Source organism: Elephas maximus, chromosome 8, assembly GCF_024166365.1.
Source record: "Elephas maximus indicus isolate mEleMax1 chromosome 8, mEleMax1 primary haplotype, whole genome shotgun sequence".
NCBI lineage: Eukaryota > Metazoa > Chordata > Mammalia > Proboscidea > Elephantidae > Elephas > Elephas maximus.
The window spans coordinates 94,197,657-94,221,083 of record NC_064826.1 but is presented as its reverse complement, the minus strand read 5'-3'; the positions used below and the strand labels follow the sequence as shown (position 1 = coordinate 94,221,083).

The 23,427-nt window shown below is 42.6% G+C and overlaps 1 protein-coding gene and 1 pseudogene across 1 annotated transcript; both read left to right on the top strand.

The window, feature by feature from the left end:
* The first annotated feature begins 1,302 nt into the window (after positions 1-1,302).
* Positions 1,303-22,286, top strand: LOC126081591 (uncharacterized). Its single transcript, XM_049893559.1, has 3 exons — positions 1,303-1,456; positions 1,541-1,853; positions 20,327-22,286. The coding sequence occupies exons 1-3, from the start codon at positions 1,303-1,305 to the stop codon at positions 20,508-20,510; spliced, it is 651 nt and encodes a 216-aa protein (XP_049749516.1). The 3' UTR covers positions 20,511-22,286.
* LOC126082089 (60S acidic ribosomal protein P1-like) lies at positions 3,626-4,608 on the top strand (annotated as a pseudogene).
* Positions 22,287-23,427: the final 1,141 nt, after the last annotated feature.

Below are 23,427 nucleotides of genomic sequence, written 5' to 3'. Positions count from 1 at the left end.
TGGCTTAAAGGAATGTTGTGGCTGGTTTGATCTTATACCCAGAGCTCTAAAACTTTCTCCATATCAGCAATACGGCTGTTTCACTTTCTTATCATTTGTGTGTTCACTGGAGTAGCACTTTTAATTTCCTTCAAGAACTTTTCCTTTGCATTCACAACTTGGCTAACTGACGCAAGAAGCCTAGCTTTCAGCGTATCTCGGCTTTCACCATGCTTCCCTCGCTAAGCTTACTCAATTCTAGCTTTTGACTTAAAGTGAAAAACAGATTCTTCCTTTTACTTGAACACTTAGAGGCCATTGTAGGGTTATTAACTGGCCCAATTTAAATATCGTCATGTCTCAGGGAATAGGGAGGCCAGAGGAAAGGGAGAGAGATGGGGGAATGACTGGCTGATGGAGCAGTCAGAACATACACATTTAAGTTTGCAGTCTTACATGGGTGTGGTTCATGGCACCCCAAAATAATTACAATAGTAACATCAACGATCACTGACCACAGATCACCAGAACAGATATAATACTAATGAAAAAGTTTGAAACGTTCCATGAATTACCATAATGTGACACAGAGCCACAAAGTGAGCCCAGGCTGTTGGAAAAATGGTACTGATAGACTTGCTTGATGCAGGATTGTCACAAACCTTCAATTTGTAAAAAACGCAGTATCTGTGAAGTGCAGTAAAGCAAGGTATGTCTGCATAACTTCCTATATTTGTCCACAGCCTTTCTGTGTTTGCCTACTTGGGATTTCTGTAATAGATTTGAATGAACTAATTTGTTTTTGGTATTAACCATATTGAATACCACATTTGAAGCAAATTTTTCCTTCTGCTGTTATTTTTGCTTCCTTTGTGTTTTTTCTCCATTATTTCAAAGCTAAAACAATTATCATAGCTCCACAAATCAGATATATTTTATGAATAAAACCTAATAAAGCACCTAACACCTTTGAATCCTGGCCCCACCACTTAACTCTCTGGACCTTTTTCTGCCAAATAATGGTAACAGATACAGATAATTACAGTATTTATAAAGTTTTTTGAAGATTAAAATAAATTTTTAAGGGCTTAGCTTATGACTGCCACATAACAAGAGCTCAGCGTATACTAGCTTCCATTTTGATTTCCAGCACCCAAATCTTGCCTAAATCAGTACACATTGAATGTGCTTTAACCATGGTTCACATTATCTGGGAAATCGGAGAATTTTTATGGCGAATCTTGCTTTCTTCCCAAAATGGATGACTTCTACTAACTGGTATTGAGCTGCTCCTGTGTGTCTAGCCACGGAAAGGATACAAAGATGAGTGGGACACGGTCCCTTGCCTACAGGATTGGGGACCAGAACGCGGCAGGCTGTACCTGCCCCACGAGCTATGTGTGCGGGGCAGGGAACCCAAGGCGTGCGAGGAAGGGCTCAGGCCACGAGCGTCCGGCACCCCCTCGGCTCCACAGGGGTGCGCTCCGGCCTCTGGCACCAGTGGCCAGGCGGCGTGGACAAGCGATGAAGGCATAGTATTGGGGGGCCGCTTTGTTGGGAGGCGGACGGCCCGTCTGCCGAACGGCGGCGGATCAGGTGGCCTTGGCGGAGTCGCCGGCCCTTGCCCGGGCGGGGTCTGGACGGTGGCAGGAGGGACGCTGCGGGGCCGAGCCGGTGCCGCGCGGAGGAAGTGCGGTCCTCGGCTCAGCAGCGCAGGCCGCGATGTCCTCTCGGCCGCGGCGCGACGACGCGGCGGCTGGGGGCGCGCGGCGGCCACGGGAGCCGCCCGAGCAGGAGCTGCAGCGGCGCCGGGAGCAGAAACGGCGGCGCCACGACGCGCAGCAGCTGCAGCAGCTCAAGCACCTGGAGTCCTTGTGAGTCCCCGCCCGACCTTCTGGAAGGAATCGGGGCCTACAGTCGGCTTCCCGCGTGGGGCCTGGGGGTCGCCCGGGCTCCGTGTTGGTGCGTTAGGTGGGGGTCCTCGGGGACCCCTGCGGGTGGGCGGGTGGGCCCGGCCGCCCGTCTCTTCCCCTTGCAGTCTCACCCTCGCTCTCCCCGTCGGACCCCAGCGGTAACCCAGCCGCCGTTTACTGGTGCCCGGGTGTCGCGGCCCTTTGACTTCACCTTTCACCTTTCGTCCTCGGTGGAGAGAAAGGTTCCCTTCCCTCGGCGTCCTCGGCGCTCGGCCTCGGCCTGGGAGGGGGAAATGGAGGCTAAACCCTGGGCAGCTCCTCCGAGGCCCACGTGAGTCTGTGGGTTTGGCTCTTCCTGAGGAGAAAGGCGACCCCTTCAGGACTCCTCAGGCTCCATTGATATGCTTCTGTCTTTGACAAACCTGCGAGGCCCTTGAAGGCATCCGAGTTCCCCCACCCTCCTTCCCAGCTCTCTCTCACTCAAGTGCTCCCGAGCGGCCACACTTAACAGAGTAGAGATTCTGTGTCTGTGTCAGTTTCATCCCTACTTTTATCTTTTTTTTTTTTTATCTTAGGTTCTCTAGACAAACAGAACCAGTAAGATATATAAGCCCCAAAACGAAACGCAGTGCCATCGAGTCGATTCCGACTTATAGCGACCCTACAGGACAGAGTAGAATTGCCCCATAGAGTTTCCAAGGAGCGCCTGGCAGATTAGAACTGCCGACCCTTTGGTTAGCTGCGGTAGCACTTAACCACTATGCAGCCAGAGTTTCCAGTAAGATATATGTGTACATTTAAAAGCCAACAAACAAACAAAACCCCAAACCCGTTGCTATCTAATGGATTCCAACTCCTAACAACCCTATAGGGATCCTATAGGACAAGGTGGATTCAAACTGCCTACCTTTTTGTTAGCAGCCAAGCTTAACGACTGCTCTAGCAGGGTTAATCATAACGCTCAAGACAGAGAAATTTATTTTGAGGAATTGGTTCAGGGGATTGTGGGGGCTGGCAAGTCCAAAATCCATAGGTCAATCACAAAAGGACAAATATCATACGACCTCACTTATATAAAGAGATGAGAAAAGGCAAATATATAGATACCAAAGTTCACTAATGGTTACCAGGGGCAGGAGAGAGGGGGCAAAAGGCAGGTGATGATGAAAAATCACATTAAGGGTAGGGTTGCACAGCCAATTATTGTAATTCCTATCAATAAGTTGTACACCTGTAAAAAGTTGAATTGGCAAAAGTTGTGTGATAGATACATTTACAATGACAAAATAATAAAAATAAAAGAGTAGCTGCTGGAGCTGCTTATGTACAACCAAATACCTCATGGGATTTGGTTTCTTGGCTTGGAGGTTTAGGGTCATGGTTTCATGGAACATCCCAGTTAAATGGCCTAATATGGTTTAGTGCTTCTGTTGTACCTCCTAGTTTGTTGTTGCATAGTGCCTGGGGTCTTAAAAGTTTGCAAGTGGCCATTCAAGGCACAACAATTGGTCTCTATTCACCTGGAGCAACAGAGGAAGAAGGAGAGTCAGGAATAGGAGGGTATGGAATATGTGGCTAATTGCCTCCATGAACTGCCTCCTTTGCCATGAGACAAGAACTGGATGGTGCCGAGCTACATTTTAATTGAAGAGTTTATAGAAAAATCTGGATCAAAAGGGGGAACACGCAGAACAGAATTTCAAATTCTCATCGACTTCAGACTTTCTGGAGTCATGAAGGGTGAATGGATCCCTGAAACTATTGCCCTGCGATAATCTTCAAACTTTAAACCAAAAATATCCCCTTAAGTCAATAATTTAGCTTAACTAGTAAAAAAAAAAACGGTGTTCCTTGAGCATTATGCTCTTTTAAGAACTATCTATATAACATCAAATTGACAACAGCAACTCAAAAGATAGGAATTTTAGAGGGGAGTAAGTTTATCTTAATTGGGGAGGAACAACTCAGAAAGGAAGGGTGAGAATCGTTGCCCAATTAGAAGAATGTAACCAATGTAAATAAATTGTACATGTAGAAACTTAACAAAGAAAAGAAAACCTATTCCCAAATGGGATTATAACCACAGTTGGAATTGAGTAGACAGCAACAGGTGTGGTTTTGGGTTTTAACGCTATGCACACCCTCAACCTCAAACCCTACCACAGAGTTGGCAGTGATCCATCCTTCTGGTTGCTGTCTCCCCCAGCTTCATGGTATTTTGATTTTGGAACGTTGTGTCAAAACTTATGAGCCCCTCTCCTCAGCTGCTGCTAAAGTGCTTGGGTCTTCTGAGGAAGTTAAGGCCACATTGCCGGTGAGGCCCTCACTTCATCTGCACCTGGCAGCCACCAGCCCAGCCCTCGCCTGCATTGTGGCCTTAGTGTTCGTGTTGAAGCTCTCCTGTATCTGCTCAGCCCTCATCCTGCACAACAATGAGGAGATGGTCATGGAGGATAAGATCAATGCCCTCATTAAAGCAGCAAAGGTAACTGTTGAACCTTTCTGGCCTGGCTGGTTTACAAAGACCCTGTCCAGTGTCAAATTGGGAGCCTCATCTACAATGAAGGGGCAGATGAAACTGCCCCAGCAGGGGACACTGCATCAGCAGGAGGCCCTGCCCCTCCACCACTGCTGCTCTAGCTGAGGAGAAGAAAGTGGAAACAAAGAAGAATTTGAGGAGTCTGACATTGACATGGCCTTTGGTCTTTTTGACTAAACCCCTTTTGTAACATGTTCAATAAAAAGCTGAACTCTTTAAAAAAAAAAAGAAGAAGAAGAAGAAGAAGAAACAAACTTTGATAAATATGGTATGTGAATTATACCTCAATTTTTTTAAAAAAAGTGACTAAATGAGCAGTGATGGGGGGGGGGGAACTTCCAGAAAGCTGAATTCAGAACAACAGCTGTCACCAAATCAGAAAGTGTTTCTGGGCTGGTTTGTCCCTCATCTTTCACAAAAGTGATACCAGAATAATTCTTGGATTCCAGCTAAACATTTACTGATGATCCCATACACGTGAGGCTTCACATGGGCACTGGCATATAGGCTTTGGGGCAACAGGCTCCTTCACTCTGGCTGTTTGCCCTTGGACAAGTGATTTAGTCCCTCATGGATAGAAATGCAGGAAGTGCAGTAGTGCAGGAAGTGCATTGCTGGCCTAGAATGGCGGTTGGAACTCAGTGAAAGCACTCTAGGTGTCGGGAGGCTTGGGCGATTGTCCTCATTTTTTCTCTTACAGGTGTAGCTTCTGATTGACTTAATAAAATGATGGTCCGAGTTCTTGGCTTGCCTTCCTCTTGTTCTTAAGGTTCTAACAAATAATTTTATGTATGATGGTGCATATTTTATGAGGTTCAGAGAAGATGAGAATAGACTTGGGGAAACGGCAGTTATTCTTGGAGTCAGGCACAGAAGGGGGATCTCTGAATCACATGGCCCAGGAAGGCCTTAAGCCCAGCCTGGGGATGGTGTGTGTGGGAAGTCTACTGCCCTGCTGTACCCAGCCTCCCCTCAAGATCAGCTGGCATACCCAAGCAAAGCTACACATCTATAAAAAGCTGTGAAGGCTGGCTTGGGTTTGGTGAGGCTTCTCTGTTGGGTCCAGATGTTGGCTTTTGTGATGGTAATGCTCTAGTCTTACACTGCCTCATAAGGCTGCTGAGAGCATCAATTTGTCTTCAACAGAAGGGACAGAAGCTGGTGTTGTTGAGTGCTTTCACATGTACGCTGTGGAATATTTATCCATGAGGAAATTGAGGCTCAGAAGGTTAAGAAACTTGCCAGAAATACAGAGTAGGGAGGAGTATCAGAATTCAAACCAAAACTTTTTACCTTTTAAGCCCATGAGGTTTCCACTCTGCTTTCCCTCACTTCTACAGGATTTCACATTCACACTGACTTAGAACTGGAGACTCTTCTGCTGGAATTTGAGGTCCTCTGTCCATAGAAAGCACTGGGTTTTTGTTATCCGTAGACGGAAACCCTGGGGGCGTAGTGGTTAAGTGCTACAGCTGCTAACCAAAGGGTCGGCAGTTCACATCCACCAGGCGCTCCTTGGTAACTCTATGGGGCAGTTCTACTCTGTCCTATAGGGTCACTATGAGTCGGAATCAACTGGACGGCACTGGGTTTGGTTTTTTGGGTTCTATCCGTAGAAACCACCACACGTCTGTCAGTTTGTTGTACTGTGGTGGCTTTGTGTTGCTCTGATGCTGGAAGCTATGCCACTCGTATTTCAAATTCCAGCAGGGTCACCTATAATGGACGGGTTTCAGTGGAGCTTCAAGACTAAGGCAAACTAGGAAGGACTGGGCAGCCTACTTCTGAAAAAATTGGCTGGAGAAAACCTTATGAATAGCAGCGGAACACTGTCTGAACAAAAAACAAGGCTACGGGAATTGACGGAATATTAATTGAGATGTTTCAACAAATGGACACAGCACTGGAGGTGCTTACTCATCTATGGAGGTGCTTACTCATCTATGCCAACAAACTTGGAAGATAGCTACCCAGCCAACTGACTGGAAGAGATCCATGTTTGTGGCCATTCCAAAGAAAGGTGACCCGACAGAATGTGGAAATTATTGAACAATATCATTAATATCACATAAAAGTAGAATTTTGCTAAATTTAAGAATATTTACAGCAGTACATCGAGAGGTAACTGCCAGAAATTCAAGCCAGATTCAGAAGAGGACGTGGTACGAGGGATATCATTGCTAATGTTAGATGGATCTTGGCTGAAAGCAGAGAATACCAGAAAGATGTTTACCTGTGTTCTGTTGACTATGCCAAGGCATTTGACTGTGTGGATCATAACAAATTATGGGTAAGTTGCAAAGAATGGGAATTCCAGAGCACTTAATTGTGTTCACGAGGGACCTGTACATAAACCAAGAGGCAGTCACTTGAACAGAACAAGGGGATACTGCATAGTTTAAAAACAGAAAAGGTGGGCATCGGAGTTGTATCCTTTCGCCACGCTTTTTTTTTTTTTAATTTTGCTTTAAGTGAAAGTTTACAGTTCACGTTAGTTTCTCATACAGAAATTTATACACACATGGTTATGTGACCCTAGTTGTTCTCCCTATACTGTGACAGCACACTCCTCCTTTCCATTCCGGATTTCCTGTGTCCATTCAATCAGCTGTTCCTTTCTGCTTTCTTATCTCACCTCCAGACAGGAGCTGCCCATTTAGTCTCATGTATCTACTTGAGCTAAGAAGCACACTCTTCACGAATATCATTTTATGTTTTATAATCCAGTCTATGTCTGAAGAGTTGGCTTCAGGAATGGTTTTAGTTTTGGGCTAACAGACAGTCTGGGGGCCATGTCTTCCAGGGTCCCTCCCTCCAGTCTCAGGAGGACCATTAAGTCTGGTCTTTTTACTAGAATTTGAGTTCTGCACCCCACTTTTCTCCTGCTCCATCAGAGACTCTCTGTTGTGTTTCCTGTCAGGGCAGTCATTGCTGGTAGCCAGGCATCATCTAGTTCTTCGGGTCTCAGGCTGATTGAGTCTCTGGTTTATGTGGTACTTTATGTCTCTTGGATTAATGTTTTCCTTATGTCTTCGGTGTTCTTCATTGTCTTTTGCTCCAAGTGGGTTGGGACAAATTGATGCATCTTAGATGACCACTCACTAGCTTTTTTTAAGACCCCAGACGCCATTCACTAAAGCCCTTCCTCATACTTATTCAACCTGTACGCTAAGCAAATAATCAGAGAAGCTGAACTATATGAAAAAGAACATGGCATCAGGATTGGAGGAAGACTCATGAACAACCTGCATTATGCAGATGACACAACCTTGCTTGCTGAAAGTGAAGAGGACTTGAAGACTTACTGATGAAGATCAAAGACCACAGCCTTCAGTGTGGATTACCTCCACATAAAACAAATATTGTCACAACTAGACCAATAAGCAACATCATGATTAATGGAGAAAATATTGAAGTTGTCAAGGATTTCACTTTACTTGGATCTACAATTAATGCCTCTGGAAGCAGCAGTCAAGAAATCAAATGATGTATTGCATTGGGCAAATCTACTGCCAAAAAAAAAGTTGAAAAACAAAGATATCATTTTGAGGACTAAGGTGTGCCTGACCCAAGCCATAATATTTTCAAGCACTTTGTATGCATGCAAAAGCTGGACAATGAATAAGACTGAGGTATTAATGCATTTGAATTATGGTGCTGGCGAAGAATATTGAATATACCACAGACTGCCAGAAGAATGAACAAATCTCTCTTGGAAGTACAGCCAGAATGCTCCTTAGAAGCAAGGATGGCGAGACTTCATCTGACGTACTTTGGACATATATCATTCCCTGGAAAGGCACAGCGTGGTTGATAAGGTAGAGGGTCAGTGAAAAGCAGGAAGAGCCTCAGAGAGATGGATTGACACAGTGGCTGCAACAATGGGCTCAGACACACCAATGATAGTAAGGAATGCACAGGACTGAGCAGTGTTTCATTCTGTTGTATATAGGGTTGCTGTGAGTTGGAACTGAATCAGCAGTACCTAACAACAACGATTCCAAGAAGGAAGGAGCCCTGGTGGCTCAGTGCTTGGCTGCTAACCAAAAGGTCATTGGTTCAAATACACCAGCTACGCCACAGGAGAAAGATGTGGCAATCTGCTTCTATAGATTTACAGCCTTGAAAACCCCATGGGGTAGTTCTACTCTGTCCTATAGGGTCACTGTGAGTCAAAATCGACTTGATGGCAGTGAGTTATTCCAAGAAAACAAAACATTTTATATCTCCTTTTATCAGGAGATAATAAAGAGTTACGTGGGTATTTCTGAGAGGACTTTTAATCTTATCCTTTTTGGGATTTAATTAGGAATGCCTGTATGCCCTTAGTTCTCCCTTCTGGAGCCCAGCATGGAGCCTGACACGATCGTTGTTGACCAGTTACTTCTGCAGGGAGTATGGTTTTTAAATTGAAACTTTGGTATTGTCTAAAAGTTAAGTTTTGTTTTTCCTATTGTAGTTGTCCCTTTTTTCATTTTTGTGGTAAAAATATAACAAAACATTTGACATTGCAACCATTTTTACGTGTACATTTCAGTAATTATATTCCCCATGTTGTGCAACCATCAGCACTGTTTCCAATTTTTTTCATCACCCTTAACAGAAACTCAGTGCCCCTTAAGCAATTACTGCTCATTTCCCCCTGGTGGCGTAGTGGTTAAGTGCTACGGCCACTAACCAAAGGGTCTGCAGTTCGAATCCGCCAGGCGCTCCTCGGAAACTCTACGGGGCAGTTCTACTCTGTCCTATAGGGTCGCTGTGAGTCGGAATCGACTCCACGGCACTGGGTTTGCTCACCCCTATTGTCATTGTTGTTAGTAATTGCCATCAAGTAGGCTCTGCTTATGGCAACCTTGTGCACAGCAGGACGAAACACTGCCTGGTCCCGCACCATCTCCATGGTCGCTGGTACACTTGAGTCTATTGTTGCAGCTGTTGTGTCAGTGCATCTCACTGAGGGCTTCCCTCATTTTTGCTGACCCTCTGCTTCACCAAACATGACATCCTTTTCTAGCAATTGATCTTTTCTAACGACGTGTCCAAAGTAAGCAGCCAAAGTCTTGCCATCCACACTTCTAAGGAGCTTTCTGATTGTATTTCTTCTGAGACTGATTTATTCATTCTTCTGGCCAACCAAAAAAAACCCACTGCCCTCAAGTCAATTCTGACTTATAGCGACCCCGTAGGACATAGAGTTTCTAAGGCTGTAAATCTTTACAGAAGCAGATTGCCACATCTTTCTCCTATGGAGGGCTCGTAGGTTTGAACCACTGACCTTTTGGTTATCAGATGAGAGCTTAACCACTGTGCCATAAGGGCTCCTCACATTCTTCTGACAGTTCATGGTATATTCAATATTCTTCGCCCTCCCACCACTGGTAACTGCTGATATTTGGTCTCTATACATTTGCCTATTCTAGATATTTTGTATAAGTGAGATCATACAATATTTGTTATTTTATGACTGACTTATTTGACTCACCATAATGCTTTCAAGGTTCATCCGTATTGCAGCATGTATTAGAACTTCATTTCTGTTTACACTGAGTAGTATTCCATTATATGTATGTACCACATTTTGTTTATCCACTCCTCTTTTGGCTATTGTAAATAGTGCTGCAGTGAACACTGGTGTACAAGTCTCTGTATGCATTCCTGCTTTCATTTTTTTTGGGTATATACCTAGCTGTGGAACTTCTGGGTTACACAGTAGTTCTATGTTTAACGTTGAGGAGCCTCCAAACTGTTTTCCACAGTGGCTGTACCATTTACAACCCACCAGCAGTAGATGAGGGTTCCAGTTTCTGTGCCTGTCCTTTTTTTTGTAGGGGGGAGAATATCAAATTGGTTAAGTGTAGAGTAGGAATTTTATTCCTGAAACAATTACAGAAATAATGTTGACTTAAAAACCAAAATACAGAGGGTGGGGCCAAAATGGCAGAGTAGTCAGATGCTTCCTGTGGTCCCTCTTTCAACAAAGACCCAAAAAAACAAGTGAATCGATTATGTATGACAATCTAGGAGACCTGAACATCAAAGCAAAGTTGAGGAGTTAGACTGAGTGGGAGGAGGAAGGAGAGACAGTTCAAAATCAACAAAGAAGTGCTAGACCTGACCTAGCCATCACTCTGCAGCCTGGATCATTTGGTGCACGTGGGCTGAGGCAAGCAATAGCTCACAGGACATGTTTTACCATGTTGGAAGAAACTGAGCAGCGGAGAGTCTGCGCAAGCCTGTGGAGCCAGGGTGAAGCGACGCTGGATCTGGAAAATTCTGCGCAAGTGTCTAACCTCCCGCACAGGATCAAAATAACCCTTTTCTTCTTCCCCCTCCCGCTCTGCTCCAGTCCCTGTCCAGCAATGTTCAGCGGTTGCCACGCCCCCTAGGCCGGAAGTGGGACCCATCACACCTGAGCCAGTCTCCCAGATTTGGGGAAGGAAAACACTGAACAAATAAACTGCCAGCTCGCCTAAGCTGGGAGCTCAGGGCTAATCGCTCAAATCAGTCTGATGGCTTTAAAAAATCGCCATGCCCCCTAAGCCAGGAACTCAGGGCAGGCACTGACCTTTTGCCTAGGCACAGGCATAAAGGGTCCATGGTCCTTGAATGCCTTTCACCTCTGCCTAGACCTTTGTGGGCCCATTCAACAGCATAGGCTCTTATTAACATAGTACAACAGGGTATATACCTGCTCCAACCACCCTTACGTAGCCCTGTCCATCTAGACTGTAAGTGAGAGCCTACAGCACACACTCAGTGACTGACGACTCAAACAGCTGAACTGAATCCAGACAAGAAAAGTAAACAGACTCCTGAGCCAACATACCTAGTAGCAGCTCTAACCACCTGGTGACAGGACGTGCGAGCTTCAGTGACACCAGTAATCAAAGTAGCTCATAGGCCTGGCCTATTTGGGCATATCAAAACAGAACAAAACAAAAAAGAACCTAGGACACAGTAAACAAACATACAATAAATAAATGTAATAACTTATTGATGGCTCCCCGCATGTGTCAGTTTGTCGTACACTGGGGGCTTGCATGTTGCTGTGATGCTGGAAGTTATGCCACTGATATTCAGATACCAGCAGGGTCACCCATGGAGGACAGGTTTCAGCTGAGCTTCCAGACTAAGACAGTCTAGGAAGAAGGACCCAACAGTCTACTTCTGAAAAGAATTAGCCAGTGAAAACCTTATGAATAGCAGTGGAATAGTGTCTGATATACTGCCAGAAGATGTACCCCCAGGTTGGAAGGCACTCAAAAGATGACTGGGGAAGAGCTGCCTCCTCAGAGTAGAGTCGACCTTAATGACATTGATGGAGTAAAGCTTTCAGGACCTTCATTTGCCGATGTGTCATGACTACAAATGAGAAGAAACAGCTGCAAACACCCATTAATAATCGGAACTTGGAATGTACGAAGTTTGAATCTAGGAAAATTGGAAATCATCAAAAATGAAATGGAACACATAAACATCGATATCCTAGGCATTAGTGTGGTCAAATGGATGGTATTGGCCATTTTGAGTTGGACAATCTTATGGTCTACCATTCTGGGAATGACAACTTGAAGAAGAATGGCGTTGCATTCATTGTCAAAAAGAACCTCTCAAGATCTGTTCTGAAGTACGACGCTGTCGGTGATAGGATAATATCCATACACCTACAAGGAAGAACAGTTAATATGACTATTATCCAAATTTATGCAGCAACCACTAAGGCCAAAGATGAAGAAACTGAAGATTTTTACCAATTTCTGTACTCTGAAATTGATCGAACATGCAATCAGGATGCATTGATAATTACTGGTGATTAGAATGGAAAAGTTGGAAACAAAGAAGAAGGACTGGTAGTTGGAAAATACGGCCTTGGTGATAGAAGTGATGCTGGAGATCACATGATTGAGTTTTGCAAGACCAACGACTCCTTCATTGCAAATACCTTTTTTCACCAACATAAACGGCGACTATACACATAGACCTCACCAGACTGAATACACAGGCATCAAATCGACTACATCTGTGGAAAGAGATGATGGAAAAGCTCAATATCATCAGTCAGAATAAGGCTAGGGACCGACTGTGGGACAGACCATCAATTGCTCTCATGCAAGTTCCAGTTGAAACTGAAGAAAATCAGAGCAAGTCCATGAGAGCTAAAATACGACCTTGAGTACATCCCACCTGAATTTAGACACCATCTCAAGAACAGATTTGACGGGCTGAACACTAATGACCAAAGATCAGACAAGTTATGGAATAATATAAAGGACATCATACATGAAGAAAGCCAGAGGTCATTAAAAAAAAAGAAAGAAAAGACCAAAATGTATGTCAGAAGAGACTCTGAAACTTGCTCTTGAACATCCAGTAGCTAAAGCAGAAGGAAGAAATGATGAAGTAAAAAAATTGAACAGAATATTTCGAGGGGTGGCTTGAGAAGACAAAGTATTATAATGACATATGCAAAGAGCTGGAGATAGAAAAGCAAAAGGGAAGAACATGCTTGGCATTTCCCAAGCTGAAAGAACTGAAGAAAAAATCAAGCCTGAAGTTGCAATAGTGAAGGATGCTAGGGGGAAAATATTAAATGACACAGGAAGCATCAAAAGATACAGGGAATACACACAGTCATTATACCAAAAAGAATCGGTCGACGTTCAACCATTTCAAGAGGTAGCATATAATCAGGAACCAAAGGCACTGACGGAAGAAGTCCAAGCTGCACGGAAGGCACTGGCAAAAAACAAGGCTCCATTAATTGACGGAATATCAATTGAGATGTTTCAACAAATGGATGCAGCACTGGAAGTGTTCACTCATCTATGCCAAGAAATTTGGAAGACAGCTACCCAGCCAATTGACTGGAAGAGATCCATATTTATGCCTGTTCCCGAGGTGATCCAACCAAATGGGGAAATTATCGAAATATCACTAATATTACATGCAAGCAAAATTTTGTTGATCATTCAAAAGCAGCTGTGGCAGTATATCAGCAGAGAACTGCCAGAAATTCAGGCTGGATTCCAAAGAGAACGTGGAACCAGGGACATCATTGCTGATGTCAGATGGATCCTGGCTGAAAGCAGAGAATACCAGAAGGATGTTTACCTGGGTTTTATTGACTATTCACATGAATTCAACTGTGTGGATCATAACAAATTATGGATAACACTTCAAAGAATGGGAATTCCAGAACACTTAATTGTGCTCATGAGGAACCTTTGCATAGATCAAGAGGCAGCTGTTCAGACAGAACAAGGGGATACTGCGTGGTTTAGTCAGGAAAGGTGTGTGTCAGGGTTGTATCCTTTCACCATACCTATTCAGTCTGTATGCTGAGCAAATAATCCGAGAATCTGTACCCTATGAAGAAGAACAGGGCATCAGGATTGAAGGAAGACTCATTAACAACCTGTGTTATACAAATGACACAGCCTTGCTTGCTGAAAATGAAGAGCACTCGAAACACTGATCAAGGTCAAAGACCACAGCTTTCAGTATGGATCGCACCTCAACATAAAGAAAACAAAAATCCTCACAACTAGACCAGTAAGCAACATCATGATAAAGGGAGAAAAGATTGAAGTTGTCAAGGATTTCATTTTACTTGGATCCATAATCAACACCCCTGGAAGCAGCTGTCAAGAAACCAAAAGACACATTGCATTGGGCAGATCTGCTGCAAAAGACCTCTTTAAAGTGTTGAAAAACAAAGATGTCACCTTGAAGACTAAGGTGTGCCTGACCCAAGGCACGGTATTTTCAATTGCATCATATACACGTGAAAGTTGGACAATGAATAAGGAAGACAGAAGAAGAATTGATGCCTTTGAATAGTGGTGTTAGCAAAGAATATTGAATATACCATGGACTGCCAAAAGAACGAACGAAACTGTCTTGGGAGAAGTACAACCAGAATGCTCCTTAGAATCCAAGATTGTGAGACTACGTCTTACGTAGTTTGGACATGTTGTCAGGAGATACCAGTCCATGGAAAAGGACGTCATGCTTCGTAAGGTACAGGGTCAGTGGAAAAGAGGAAGACCCCCAACAAGGTGGATTGACACAGTGGTTGCAACAATGAGCTCAAGCATAACGATTGTAGGGATGGCTCAGGACCGGGCAGTGTTTTGTTCTGTTGTGCACAGGATTGCTGTGAGTTGGAACCGACTCAATGGCACCTAAGAACAATTCACTCTTTTAACATTTATTACTATTTTTCTGATTCTACAAGCAATGCATTTTCACTGTAGAAAATTCAGAAATTTACCCCTGTTTTGGGGCTCCCATATTTCTAAATTTGTGATGGCAAGTCACACTTGTAAACCAGCCACGGTTGCCAGATGCCCTCTCTCAGCAAAGTGTTCCCTTGTAGAGGTGTTGAGGAACCCTGGTGGCAGAATGGTTAAGCATTTGGCTGCTAACCAAAAAGTCAGCAATTCAAATCCACCAGCCACTCCTTGGAAACCCTACGGGACAGTTCTACTGTGTCCTATAGTGTCGGTATGAGTTGGAGTTGACTCCACTGCAATGGATTTTAGAGGCGTTGAACATAGCCCAGATGTTCAGTTGTCTCACTCTCACTCTTTTTTTTAAGTTCATTAGGCAGTCATGATTAAAAGCCAAACACCCACGTGGTGTGTTTGATAGCCAGTAGTCAATACTTTAAGGTGGACACGGACATTGGGTGCTGATTTTCCAAATTTGGAATCTAGCCATCCTCGCTTCTAAGGAGCATTCTGGCTGTACTTCTTCCAAGACAGATTTGTTTGTTTTTCTGGCAATCCATGGTATATTCAATCTTCTTGACCAACACCATAATTCAAATTCATCAATTTTTCTTCAATCTTCCTTATTCGTTGTCCAGCTTTTGCATGCATATGAGGCTATTGAAAATATCCTGGCTTGGGTCAGGTACACCTAAGTCCTCAAAGTGACATCTTTGCTTTCTAACATTTGAAAGAGGTCTTTTGCAGCATATTTGCCCAATGCAATATGCCATTTGATTTCTTGACTGCCGCTCCCGTGGGCGTTGATTGTGGATCAACTTAGTTCTAAAAAGTTAGTGAATGATTTAAGTTCTAGGTGTAATACGCTGTTGTTGCCTTGTGCCATCTAGTTGATTCTGACTCATGGAGACCCTGTGTGTTACAGAGTAAATTTCTCCATTCAGTTTTCTTGGCTGTAATCTTTACAGAAGCAGATCTCCAGGCCTTTTCTGTAGTGCTGCTGGGTGGGTTTGAACTGCCAACTTTTAATTATTCGCTTATGTGATCCCTAAGTGCTGGACATATTTTAACTGTTTTAGATATAATGTAGTTTTAAGGTTTTGCCAAGGATATCCTTTTTATTTTGTCCTGACAGTTGCCTTTTGCTCACTGATATTTTTTATGTTCCTATTAATATGGCCGATGGAGTTTTTTTTCTTTGTAGTTCTGAAAAACCTCCTCCTGGACTTATTAAAGTTAGTATGAATTTTGTACTCTTGGTTATTCTCTTAGACATACTTGTAATCGCAATAGCTGTCATACACAGTTGCATAAGGCTTTCCAACCACCTTTTTTATTAGTATAAAAAATATAACACAACACTTGCCAATTCAACCTTTTTTACATGTACAGTTCAGGAACACCAATTACATGAACCATGCTGTGCAACCATCACCTGTATCCAGTGCCAGGTGTTCCATCATTGTAAACAGATAGTCAATGCTTCCTGAACAATGGCTTCCCTTTTCCCCCTCCCTTCCACCTCTGATAACCACTAGTAAACTCTGGTCTCTATACATCTACCTATTCTAGATATTTCATAGAAGTGGGATCATACAATATTTGTCCTTTTATGATTGACTTATGTTACTCAGCATGATGTTTTCAAGGTTCATCCATGTTGTAGCATTTACTAGGACTTCGTTTCTCTTTATGGCTGAGTAATATCCCATTGTACATATATACCACATTTTGTTTATCCATTCATCTAGTGATGGTCGTTTAGATTGTTTCTACATTTTGGCTATTGTGAATAGCGCTGCAATGAACACTGGTGTAAAGATGTCTGTTAATATGGCTGCTTTCAAGTCTTTTGAGTATATGTCTAGGAGTGGAGTTGCTGGGTCATAGTGTAGTTCTATATTCAACTTTTTGAGGAATCATCAAACTGTTTCCCACAGCAACTGTACATTTCTATTCCCACTAGCAGTGGATGGATGAGATGAGGGTTCCAATTTTTCTAAATCTTCACCAACATTTGTTGTTTTCTGTTGTGTTTTTTTTTTAATCTTACCACCCTGATGGGGTGAAGTGATATCTGATTATGGGTTTAATTTGCATCTTACTAATGGCTAATGATGTTGAGGCTCGTTGGCCATTTGTAATATCTTCTTTGGTGAAATGTGTATTCAAATCTTTTGCCCATTTTTTCATTGGGTTGTTTGTCTTTTTAAGTTGTAGGAGTTCTTTATCTATTACGGATGTTAAATCCTTATCCGATAAATGGTTTCAGGTTTTTTTCTCCCTGTCTGTAGGTTGTTTCTTCACTTTGTGGTTGAAGTCCTTTGCTTAAGAGAAGTCTTTAATTTTTATGAAGTCCAATTTACCTATATTGTCTTATGTTGCTTGTGCTTTTGATGTCATATTTAAGAATCCATTGTTAAAAACTAGGTCCCAAAGCATTACCCGTGTTTTCTTCTAAGAGTTTTATGATTTTAGTTCTCACATTTAGGTCCTTGATACATTATGAGTTAATTTTCAAATATGGTGTTAGCTATGATAAACTTCCTTCCTTAATTACCTTGTGTCTTCCCTGCAGATACCAGACAGTTCATACATTTTTGGCTTTATCACAGCCTGTGCCTTTTGTGGAAACTTAATCAGCCATGTTTCTGTTCCCCAAGGAATCGCTGCAGGCCCCCATGTGTTGCTCCCCTTCTTTCTCTCTCATGTGCGAATGCATCCTCTCAAAGCTCTGCGGCCTCATTTTTGTCGTCTGACTCGCCAGCTCAGCCCTCAGTACATCCTGTGCCGTCTCGGTCACTCCTGGTATCTTGAGTTGTCCTCAGCGTAGAGAACAGGCGTGTCTGAGGAGACAAACACTCGTCCAGCCTAGCCTCCCTGGTGCAGGCACCCCTTCTCCATCATCCAGGCAGAGTTTCGATATCTTTCTGTGCGTGTGAGACTTAGAGAAGCAGTAAAAGGCCAAAGGAACTATTTGGTAACTTTGAGGAAAAATCATTTTTTAAAAGACATTCTTCCAAAAAAATAGGGACGTTAGGAGCCCTAATACATGGCATAAACAGTATAGAAAACATTATAAAGAACATAGAAGAAAAACTAGATAACTGGGAGCTCCTAAAAATCAAACACTTATGCTCATCCAAAGACTTCACCAAGAGTAAAAAGACTACCTACAGACTGGGAAAAAGTTTTTAGCTATGACATTTCTGATCAGCGCCTGATCTCTAAAATCTACATAATACTGCAAAAACTCAACTGCAAAAAGACAAATAACCCAATTAAAAAATGGGCAAAAGATATGAATAGACACTTCACTAAAGAAGACATTCAGGTAGCTAACAGATATATGAGGAAATGTCCACGATCATTAGCCATTAGAGAAATGCAGATCAAAACTACAATGAGATTTCATCTCACTCCAACAAGGCTGGCATTAACCCAAAAAACACAAAATAATAAATGTTGGAGAGGCTGTGGGGAGATTGGAACACTTCTACACTGCTGTGGGAATGTAAAACGGTACAACCACTTTGGAAATTGATTTGGTGCTTCCTTAAAAAGCTAGAAATAGAACTACCATACGATCCAGCAATCCCACTCCTTGGAATATATCCTAGAGAAATAAGAGCCTTTACACGAACAGATATATGCACACCCATGTTTATTACAGCACAGTTTACAATAGCAAAAACATGGGAGCAACCAAGGTGCCCATCAACGGATGAATGGGTAAATAAATTATGGTATATTCACACAATGGAATACTACACATCGATAAGAACAGTGAGGAATCTGTGAAACATTTCATAACATGGAGAAACCTGGAAGGCATTATGCTGAGTGAAATTAGTCAGTTGCAAAAGGACAAATATTGTATAAGACCACTATTATGAGAACTTGAGAAATAGTTTAAACTGAGAAGAAAACATTCTTTTGTGGTTACGAGGAGGGGAGGGGAGGAGGGTGGGAGAGGGGTATTCACTAATTAGATAGTAGATAAGAACTACTTTAGGTGAAGGGAAAGACAGCACACAATACAGGGGAGGTCAGCACAATTGGACTAAACCAAAAGCAAAGAAGTTTCCTGAATAAACTGAATGCTTCAAAGGCCAGCGTAGCAGGGGCAGGGGTCTGGGGACCATGGTTTCAGGGGACATCTAAGTCAATTGGCATAATAAAATCTATTAAGAAAACATTCTGCATCCCACTTTGAAGAGTGGCATCTGGGGTCTTAAACGCTAGCAAACAGCCATCTAACATGCATCAATTGGTCTCAACCCATCTGGATCAAAAGAGAATGAAGAACACCAAGGACACAAAGTGATTACGAGCCCAAGAGACAGAAAGGGCCACATGAACCAGAGACTACATCATCCTGAGACCAGAAGAACTAGATGGTGCCCAGCTACAACTGATGACTGCCCTGACAGGGAACACAACAGAGAACCTCTGAGGGAGCAGGAGAGCAGTGGGATACAGACCCCAAATTCTCGTAAGACCAGACTTAATGGTCTGACTGAGACTAGAAGGACCCTGGTGGTCATGGCACCCAGACCTTCTGTTGCCCCAGGACAGGAACCATTCCCAAAGCCGACTCTTCAGACATGGGTTGGACTGGACAATGGGTTGGAGAGGGATGCTGGTGAGGAGTGAGCTTCTTGGATCAGGTGGACACTTGAGACTATGTTGGCATCTCCTGCCTGGAGGGGAGATGAAAGGGTGGAGGGGTTAGAAGCTGGCGAAAAGGACACGAAAAGAGAGAGTGGAGGGAGAGAGCAGGCTGTCTCATTAGGGGGAGAGTAATTGGGAGTGTGTAGCAAGGTGTATATGGGTTTTTGTGTGAGAGAGTGACTTGATTTTTAAGCTTTCACTTAAAGCACAATAAAAATTATTTTAAAAAAAGACATTCTTCCATTATAAATTTAATATTCATGGAAACTTATATCTTAAGGAGCCGTTTTTTTTTTTTTTGTGGTGGTACAGTGGTTAAGAGCTCGGCTGCTAACAAAAAGGTTGGCAGTTGGAACCCACCAGCCACTCCTTGGAATCCATATGGGATAGTTCTACTCTGTCCTGTAGGGCCACTATCAGTCAGAATCAACTCTACGGCAATGGATTTTATATTTTAAAAAAATAGCACCGTAGTTGTAAATGCAGTTTTTCAGTGGTGAAATACATTTCAGAGATTCAGCAGTGTGTGACTGTAGAACATGACAGTGGTCTTCAAGGTATGATAAACTATTTTAATATAACATACTATTTTTTATTACTCCAGAAAAGTTTGTCTGCTTTAATTCCTTAAATCTTGCCTCATGTCACAAAGATTTTGAGATAGTAAAAACTGTTTTGTGATCTTAGAATCTAATTTATATTAGAACTTGGAGCTCAGAAATCATTGCTACATGAAGAACAGATTTCTGCTTTACTAGTAAATTCTCCCTAAGAATAGCTAAATTTTCTCCTTATTTAGTTCTTCATGGTACTTTTTTTTTCTTATTTTTTTTCTGTCAGGTATAACTTGTCTTTCTTTCTAGTTCTCTAACAGAGTAATTGATGATGCCATTGGGATCTGCTGCCTGTGAGAAAGCCAGGCAATGAAGTAGGTGGAGAATGCCAGTGCCTTATTGCCTTATTGTTTATACATTGTTCCTTTTGTTTAGGAAGATGAGACTGAGCCAGAAAACTGTATACCAGATGTACCAGGCAATGAACATGCCAGGGAATTTCTGGCTCACGCGCCAGCTAAAGGATTGTGGATGCCACTGGGGAAAGAAGTCAAAGTTATGCAGAATGAGTGTGGACGAGCTGCAAGTAACACTACCCAATACATGTACAGTTATATAACATAATTTATAATTCATACAGGTATACTTTGTTTTATTGCATTTCACTTAATTGTGCTTCACAGATACTGCGTTTTTTACAAATTGAAGGACTGTGGCAACCCTGTGACAAGCAAGTCTGTTGGTGCCATTTTTCCAATAACATGTGCTTACTTCATGTCTCTGTGTCACACTTTGGTAATTCTCACAATATATCAAACTTTCATTATTATTATATTTGTCATGGTGATCTGTGATCAGTGATCTTTGATGTTACTATTGTAATTTTGGGGCACCACAAACTATGCCCATATAAGACAGTGAACTAATTGATAAATGTGTGTGTCCTGACTGCTCTACCAACCAGCTGTTCCCCATCTCTCTCCTTCTCCTCAGACCTCTCTATTCCCTGAGACGACAATATTGGAATTAAACCCATTAATAACCCTACAATGGCCTCTAAGTGTTCCAGTGAAAGGAAGAGTCATAGGTCTCTCACTTTAAATCAAAATCCAGAAATGATTAAGTTTAGTGAGGAAGGTGTGTTGAAAACCAAGAGAGGCCAAAGCTGGGTCTCTTGTGCCAAACAGTTAGGCAAGTTGTGAATGCAAAGGAAAAGTCCTTGAAGGAAATTAAAAGTGCTACTCCAGTGAACACACGCGTAATAACAAAGTGAAACAGCTTTATTGCTGATATGGAGAAAGTTTTAGTGGTCTGAATAGAAGATTCAAATACAGCATTCCCTTAAGCCAAAGCCTAATCCAGAGCAAGGCCCTAACTCTCTTCAAGTCTGTGAAGGCTGAGAGAGGTGAGGAGGCTGCAGAAGGAAAGTTTGAAGCTAGCAGAGGTTGGTTCGTAAGGTTTAAGGAAAAAAAGCCAGCTCCATAACATAAAGGTGCCAGGTGACGCAGCAGGTGCTGATGTAGAAGCTGCAGCAAGTCATCCAGAAGCTCCAGCCAGATAACTGATGAAGGCGGCGACACTAAACGGCAGACTTGCAGTGGAGACGAAACAGCCTCATATTAGACAAGATGCCGTCTTGGTTCTCTAGTGCTGCTGTAACAGAAATACCAGAAGGGGACGGCTTCAACAAACAGAAATTCATTTTCTCACAGTCAAGTAGACTAGAAGTACAAACTCAAGGCATCAGCTCCAGGGGAAAGCTTTCTCTGTCAGCTCTGGAGGAAGGTCCGTGTCATCAGCCTTCCCTTGGACTAGAAACCTTGCGCAGGAACCCCAGGTCCAAGGGATGTGTTCTGCTCCCGGTGCTTCTTTTTTGGTGGTACGAAGTCCCTGTGTTTCTCTGCTCGTTTCTCTTGTATTTCAAAAGGGATGGGCTTAAGACACTATCTAATCTTGCAGAGCTCATCAATATAACTGCTGCTAATCCATGTCATTAACATCATAGTGATAGGACTTACAACACATATGGAAATCACATCAGATGGCAAAATGGTAGACAATCATACAAGAATGGGAACCACGACCTAGCCAAGTTGACAGATATTTTTGGAGGACACAATTCAATCCATGACAGATGCCATCTAAGACTTTCATAACTAGAGAGAAGTCAACGCCTGGCTTCAAAGCTTCAAAGGACAGGCTGACTCTCTTGGTAGTGGCTAATGCAGCTGATGACTTTAAGTTGAAGCCAGTGTTCATTTACCATTCTGAAAATCCTAGGGCCCTTAAGAATTAGGCAAAATCTACTCTGCCTGTGCCCTATAAATAGAACAACAAAGCCTGGATGACAGTACATCTGTTTATAATATGGTTTACTGAGTATTTTAAGCCCACTGTTGAGACATACTGCTCAAAAAAAGATTCCTTTCAAAATATTACTCCTCATTAACAATGCACCTGGTCACCCAAGGGCTCTGATGGAGATGTACAAGAAGATTAATGTTCTTTCCATGCCTGCTAACACAACACACATTCTGCAGTCCATAGATCAAGGAATAATTTCAACTTTCAAGTCTTATTATTTAAGAAATACGTTTTGTAAGGCAATAGCTGCCACAGATAGTGATTCCTCTCATGGATCTAGGTAAAGTAAACTGAAAACCTGCAAAGAATTCATCATTCTAGATGCCATTAAGAACATTTGTGATTCATGGGAGGAGGTCGAAGTATCAACATTAACAGAAGTTTGGGACAAGTTGATTCCAACCTTCGCAGATGACTTTGAGGGGTTAAAGACTTCAGTGGGGGAAGTAACTGCAGACGTAGTGGAAATGGCAAGAGAATTAGAAGTGGAGCCTGAAGATGTGACTGAATTGCTGCAATCTCATGATAAAACTTTAATGGAGGAGGAGTTGCTTCTTACGGATGAGCAAAGAAAGTGGTTTGAGGTGGCATCTACTCCTGGTGACCATGCTGTGAACAGTGTTGAAATGGCAACAAAGGATTTAGAATATTACATAAACTTAGTTGATAAAGCAGTGGTAGGGTTTGAGAGGATCGACTCCAATTTTGAAAGAAGTTCTGCTGTGGATAAAATGCTATCAAACAGCATCGCATGCTACAGAGAAATCTTCTGTGAAAGGAAGGGTCAATCAATGTTGCAAACTTCATTGCTGTTTTATCTTAAGAAATTGCCACAGCCACCCCAGCCTTCGGCAGCTTTCACCCTGATCAGCCAGCAGCCATCAACATCAAGGCAAGACCTTCTACCAGTACAAAGATTACAACTGGCTGAAGGCTCAGATGATGCTTAGCATTTTTTAATCAATATTTTTAAATTAAGGTATATATACTGTTTTTTTAGACATAATGCTATTGTACACTTAATAGACCACTGTACAATGTAAACATAAATTTTATATGCACTGGGAAACCAAAAAATTCACATGACTCGCTTTATTTCGATATTCGCTTTATTGCAGTGGTCTGGAACCAAACCCACAGTATCTCCGAGATGTGCCTGTACTTATTTAATT

Bases quoted from the DNA above. Each gene is read 5' to 3' on its own strand.
- LOC126081591 (XM_049893559.1), top strand. From the start codon at position 1,303: ATGAGTGGGACACGGTCCCTTGCCTACAGGATTGGGGACCAGAACGCG. The intron at 1,457-1,540 runs GTGCGCTCCGGC...CTTTGTTGGGAG, and splicing joins ACCCCCTCGGCTCCACAGGG to GCGGACGGCCCGTCTGCCGA. The intron at 1,854-20,326 runs GTGAGTCCCCGC...CCTTTTGTTTAG, and splicing joins CTCAAGCACCTGGAGTCCTT to GAAGATGAGACTGAGCCAGA.